Source organism: Drosophila serrata, unplaced genomic scaffold, assembly GCF_035046125.1.
Source record: "Drosophila serrata isolate PLE 108 unplaced genomic scaffold, ASM3504612v1 contig_231, whole genome shotgun sequence".
NCBI lineage: Eukaryota > Metazoa > Arthropoda > Insecta > Diptera > Drosophilidae > Drosophila > Drosophila serrata.
The window spans coordinates 66,388-73,269 of record NW_028257129.1 but is presented as its reverse complement, the minus strand read 5'-3'; the positions used below and the strand labels follow the sequence as shown (position 1 = coordinate 73,269).

The 6,882-nt window shown below is 38.4% G+C and overlaps 1 protein-coding gene across 1 annotated transcript; it reads left to right on the top strand.

The window, feature by feature from the left end:
- The first annotated feature begins 288 nt into the window (after positions 1-288).
- Positions 289-4,829, top strand: LOC110185905 (uncharacterized). The gene is made up of 5 exons (XM_086830231.1): positions 289-406; positions 466-821; positions 1,164-1,294; positions 1,352-1,565; positions 1,705-4,829. The coding sequence occupies exons 1-5, from the start codon at positions 402-404 to the stop codon at positions 4,827-4,829; spliced, it is 3,831 nt and encodes a 1,276-aa protein (XP_086686357.1). The 5' UTR covers positions 289-401.
- Positions 4,830-6,882: the final 2,053 nt, after the last annotated feature.

The following is a 6,882-nucleotide window of genomic DNA, read 5'->3' as shown; positions in this document are numbered from 1 at the left end:
GAAGAAGGTCCTCAAGAAAACTAGACTTAAAAATCCTTTAATTAATGGAAAAAATGTCAAAAATTATGATAAGGAACCAAGGACTAGGAGAAGCTTGGTCTGCCAGGATTCCGTCAGGAATTGTAACAAAAACACAATAATAGCAATTGAAAATAACAACTGCACTTTGCCGAACCTAGATATAAGCTGTTATGAAGCAGATTTCAGACTTATTAGGACCAAATTCAAAGGGATAAAAAAATACCAAAGGCGTAATGCCGAATATCCATTAAAAGTTGACATTTTCCTAACTCGGAGACCACTTTTTGGCAAGTTATATTCAATTTTCGCTACCATGCCTGTCCTGGGAAATGAAAAGTTCGTACTAAACCTCACGGTGGACACCAAGGACTATTTTATCGATGAGGTAATAACACAGCCTGGCAACCAACGAAACGAATGGCATTATACAAACAATCTTGCTAGGGAATTGCGGAAATTCGGCTTAAAACCCAAACAATTGCCCTACACGAGTTGCTATTTCTACCGAGCCAGAGCATCCTTTTTCAAATCCAATCATAAATTCGTGATTGCCAGAATCAGTTCGTTTTCGGATAGAAGCAAACTATTGGCTGCTGAAGTGCATTGGAATATCACGGTGCGAAAGCCACCAGAAGCTGCCTGTATGCCGATATTCTCTTTACGCTTTTGCGAGGATCCTGATTATCCTTTGGCCTATTGGAGCAAGAGTCACATCCTTTTTATGGCAGCTGTAAGCGGTGATTGCAGGAATATCCGGTATGGCCAAACCCGATGGGATTTTTATGATCTGCGGGAGAAAAGTAAGGGCTGCCACATTACATCGGTAACTATTATTCGGAAGAGTAATTATATGACATTAGTAAAGCTTTATTATATGTTATCGGGTAACACTACTAATTTTATATACTTTTAAGTATTTAAAGTCCAGAATCGTTGTTTAATTCAGATGTTTTCTTAGCAACAGGCTAACCCTGCAAAGTTTCTTTCTCTTGAACTTTTGTAACATAATTTTCCACTCAAATATTGAATACTCATTGAATTTAGTGACTTTATGATTAGGTAATTGGATGTCTTTGGCTATCTAGACTTCCACTAGACTGCTGCTTTCTTGTTCTTTCCATAAATTATGTTATTTTCCTTAGATCTCCTTAAACATGTTGCCCAAACTGAACATTTCGTGATGAGTCTGCCTCCTTATGGTGAATATAAAGCTGGTGTCATATTAGTATTACGAGCCTGTGTCATAATAAATGATGTCCCTGCTGTAGCTCGTGTGAGTAGACTGAATCAGACCAAATGTGTTACAAAACAGTCTATAATTTCTGTACAGTGTTACCTGAGGTACACCCCTCCTAAAGTTGATGTCAAAATTGTGGGCAATGAGTGGCGTGAAGTTAATGTTCGCAAGAAAACTACACTCGATGGGAGTCAGACCAGAGACCTATCTAGGCCGTTTGTAGACTTTTCCACTAAGACATTTTTATGGAGTTGCAGAAGCAAGGACGATCCGAGGAACAGATATTGCCGTTCACATATGTCAGACAGTAAGTAAGTTTTTATTGTGGTAGGGAAATAGAAACGAACTTGGAACTTTTCTCGAACTAAGATCATTCTTATAAGATGGGGATAGTTCGAAGTCTAGGTATAGGACTATATTTAATTTTCTGATATATTTTATCAAAGGACCCGTAATACGACTACCGGCGAATGTCCTCAGGAAAGGATCGGAGTACTTGTTCACCCTGGCCGTGTCCTCGCGAGAGAACCCTGGATTCATACAGACCGCCAGGCAGTTTTTAATGGGTGTTTCCAACAAAACAATCACTCTTAATATCAGGTGCATAAGTAACTGCGACTACGGAGTGTTCTCCTCGGATGAGAGTGTTCAACTTAGAGCAGAGTGCCAGGACTGTACTCAGCCAATAGTTCGATATGAATGGTGGTTGAAAACATTGGAAGAGAAATTGGAATCGGAATCGGAATCGGAAGAAACTCTGTTGTCGGAGTCGCAATTGGCTGTTTTTTACTATGACTACAAAATACTTTCCATTCGACTTAGGGTGGAGTTGAGAAGCAACATGTCAGCGAAAGCCTACTATACACTTCGCAGAAATGAAGGCCCCAATGGAACATGTACTGTCTCTCCATCCTCTGGCATTGAGGCTGTGACCACCTTCGAGATCAATTGTAGGGGTTTTAAAACAGAATTTGAACCCCTTTATTATCGCTATGTGACCCCATCAACAGGCATTATTGAACAATCGCAATTTGCAAGATATGAAACATATCTAACAGAAACCGAAGAGATTGAAGTCTTAATTTGCGATGTCATTGATAAGTGCACTATTCAGACCTTAAATGTGAACGTAAAGCCGTTTATGTTTAAGAAAATCAAGGCTAAGCCCAAGCAGCGGATTAAAGCAATTCTTCGAAATGTTAAGGATTTGATAAATCGTGGTCTTTGGGACAATGCAATGAGTCGATCTTTAGCGGCCGTTACTTATACTAAGAGTGCAAATGATGGCAATATAATATTTGATAGTCTACTGAATCAGGAGACCGTCTCGGGTCCTCAGCTTGAAAGACTCGCAATTCTGACCACTCAATTGATTAACTACTTGATATCCCTCGACTATGAAGATGTGCGTCTCCTGGGACGAATCTTCAAGCAAATGAGTCGCATCTTTATGGTAATTGTGTCACAGCGTGAGGAAGTGCATCCGGATGCTTATTACACACTAACGGCCATGCATATGTACTACATCTCCACTTTGGGAGTACAATCAGAAGCGTATTCGGTGGCCATGTGCTCACCCTACAATGCCGAGTGTTTGTATTTTGAGAAAGTTCGCCTAATGCATCGGAATATTGGATTTGATTCTTTGATCCTTTATAAAATTAACCAATGGATGATGGCCACATGGTATCTCTACAAATGTGTATATTTCCTAGGCATTTTGGGTAGCAGGCAACAGAATCCATATCATGAAGCTTTGTCTGTGCGACAGGGTGGCATTTCGTATCAGATGAACTTGACACAGGTAAATGATGGATTCAAACCCCTCATCGTAAAAACCATTGATAATAGTCACATAATAAAGCTATCGGCTAAACTTCTACAAGAGCTCCGAACGAAACTGAACCATGATGAGGTTTTGTTCCAAATCATCTCACAGCGTAATCATCACCATTTGTACTGGTGGTATCCATACCCAATGCCGGCAAAAACAAATGTACTTATAATCCATGCCTACAGTCGTAATGGATACCTTTGGTTTGGCAATAAGTCACGCTTGGAAAACCCTGTAATATACAAGACAGACCTAAGCAGGTTCAGTGATAACGAAAACTTTAACGTTCTGACATCGAATGGTAGTATAGGCCATCCCTCGGAGATGCACTTTTATAAGATGATGCTGGACAACAAGGCCGTGTTGGCAGTGAGAATTGTAAACGTTTCTGAACCGATTCATATAAATATGCGATTGCATAGGCGTCCAACTTCCCAGGAACTTGAAAAGCATCGTTGTATTATAACTCCAAAGATGGGGGGTAAACGTATTTGGATGGCTAACAATTGTGACCGGAGTGAGGCTTTTGTGACCATTATCAGGGCAGGTGTTGATAAAAATATCAATAGAAATCTGCATACGAAAAGAGCTATACCGAAAGAAGAAAAGTCATTATCACCTGTGAAATTCTCATTACTGCTGGAAATTCATCAATGCAGTCATTTTAAAAATCGCTCCATTGGACCCGGTTGGTCCTCCGAGTATTGCAACACCACCTTTGAGTATAATTTTGGGACCAAGGTGCAGTGTATCTGCCACACTCTGGGCCCCCTTGCCACTCGGATTTTTCCCATATTAACGCAACAGCATGTAAAGTTCAAAAGGCTTCTCGTTTTGGCACCTCAAAGGATAATATTATGTTTATTATTTTTATTCCTATTGCTCCTTCTGCTTTTCGTAATTTTAGTCTACAGATTTGGCAACATTTCCGCAAATCAAAAGCTTCAAAACTACATGGCATGCGATGGTACGCAATTTAAATTTGATCCAAATCGTGAAGTTAAGGAAGAAATACTTTTGGTGATAGTGACCGGGGGACAGGAGTTTGCGGGAACCACTTCTAATATCAATATTTATCTAAAGTCACCACGTCAGCCGCAGCATATGTATCAGATAATTCAGGATCCTGGACATCCGAGATTGTTGAGGAACACCACCAATAAGATGCAAGTGCCGAGGGGTTACATTAACATACCAACTCGTTTGGCCTTGGGCATTGATAGAAATGGACGTTATCCTTCGTGGTATTGCCGCACCATAACCGTTATCGATCTGGAGCTAAAGAGGCATCAACTGTTTGTGGTTGAAAGATGGATTGAAAGGGGTCACACGCGTTATATACGCTCCAAGTACTTCCCCAGGGGAGGCCGAGAGTTCATACCTCAGTATACATGGTGGAAGCGATTCCGGAATAGATTTGAGCAATTGTACTACAATTGGTTCTGTGATAATCCTGTCACAGGACCCTGGCAGAGTAGCATTGGTGGCTGGACCTTGAATCGAATCGAACGAACCGCTGTTTTGATCAGTAAATTAGCCATTACATTCACTCTGGTTAGTTTATTTTATGGAAGGAGAACTGTGGAATCCATTGAGAAGGAGAGACTTACATTTGGCTCTGCTTATGTCCATTGGGATCGATTGTTGGGTCTGTCTTTCTTTTCCTTTCTCTGCGTTTGTTTTGTACATTTGTTTTTCGAATTTTTTGTTATGCGGTGGCTTGCAAAGCGTATATAGTTTACACTTTAAAACGAGACTAAACAACTTTTGCAATCACTTTAATATTAAACATTGTTTATAAAAATATCAATAAAAACGACTTTAATTCCATCTCAATACTATAAAGTGTGAATCCCCTGAATTCTTTGCATTCTGGTGTCACTTCTGTGGAGTGCATCCGACCGGACCCGAGCTAATGGATTTCTCCACGCCTAATTACCATTATTTAGCCAAAAGGGTCAGAAAAAAAAAGTAACAGCGGTACCTCAGGCAAAAAGGTAAAATTGCATTAAAAATTATCACTTTTTTTTTCTAGAAACTATGCTTATGGTATTTTATTTTAATTTTTTTTTTTGTAGCCCAAGTGTGTATGCAAATGGAATTTCATAGTCACCATTAACACCTTTTTGCACTGTCTCCCCTTTACACCTGTTTCTTGTGGTGCCCGGTGTGTGTGTTTTTTTTCTCCGCATATTTTATGTGACGCTGGGTGAAATTTAAAAAATAAAAATGCATTTAATTAAATGCCACACGAATGCTGCGAAAAACGTATTCAACGTGCTATATTTTATGCCAGAAGTCGGATTTTTTTTCTCGATGCTTTTACTGTTCTCGTTTCTCATTGTCGCGTGGAGACAGTCGAAAAATTTAGTTTCATAACGTAACTGGGGGCACAAGAATTATAAATGCATTTAACTTGACCGGCTGGGGCTTCTAAACTAATAAAAAATACAGAAAGGAGTCCCTTCTCTTTGATAAGCATTTAGCACAGGTTTTCATATTCGGTGAAGCTAAATAAACATTAAATAAAACAAGAAAGAAAGCTAACTTCGGCACGCCGAAGTTTATATACCCTTGCAGATAGAACTTCTATGAATAGGAATCCATACAATATAAATTATATATATTTGTGTTAAAAAAACAATGAAGTAATAGCTGCTTTCATTTCATTCACCTATACATATTATATTTGCAATTTTACATACACAGATTTGCATTTTTCCTCTACATCAAACGATCGTTTGTATGGCACCTGTAAGATATAGTCGTCCGATTTTCATAAAATTTGACACAAAATTTAAGACTAATATAAAATAGCTATACCTTAAATTTGATGAAAATCAGCTGAAAACTGAAAAAGTTATAAATTTAATTGTATTAATTTCTCGATCGTTCCTATGGGAGCTATATGATATATAGTCCGATATATGATTAGTCCGATTTTCATAAAATTTTACACAAAATTGTAGAGTATAGTAAAATGGCTATATCTTAAATTTGATCTAATTCTAATGAAAACTGAAAAAGTTAAAAATTTTTTTGTAAAAATTTTACGATCATTCCTATGGCAGCTATATGATATAGTCGTCCGATCCGGCCCGTTCCGACATATATACGAGTGAGAGTATATAGAAGGCTAACTACAAAGTTTCATTCAGATAGCTTCAAAACTGAGAGACTAGTTTGCGTAGAAACGGACAGACGGACAGACGGACAGAAGGACAGACGGACAGACGGACAGACGGACAGACGGACAGACGGACATGGCTAGATCGACTCGGCTGTTGATCCTGATCAAGAATATATATACTTTATATAGTCGGAGGTGCCTCCTTCACTGCGTTGCAAACTTCTGACTGAAATTATAATACCCTGCAAGGGTATAAAAAAATAAATAAATAAAGTGTTTTCAAAATAAACACTACAAAATATGTGGCAAACTAAGGCGTTTTTTATTGTAACCGTTCGAGTAATTTTTGGTCCTTCGAGCCGGATGTTCTTTGGAAGGAACACTGTGCTTGTCTAGAATTACGATTGTAAATTTCATATTATTTTATTCATTTCAGGGGGACTCTAAGGAATAAATTCAGTATTCTATATCATATTTATATTCAGTATTCACATCATCTCTATTTATATCCGTACAACATTATTTATTTATCCTAATGTAATCAATTTCAATCACATTTTAATTCCTTGGTGTAAAAGAAGAATAACAAGCATATAACGTCGTGATGTCCTAAGAAGTACTCGAAAAACAAACCAACTGCCCTGCCGGCACATGGCAATT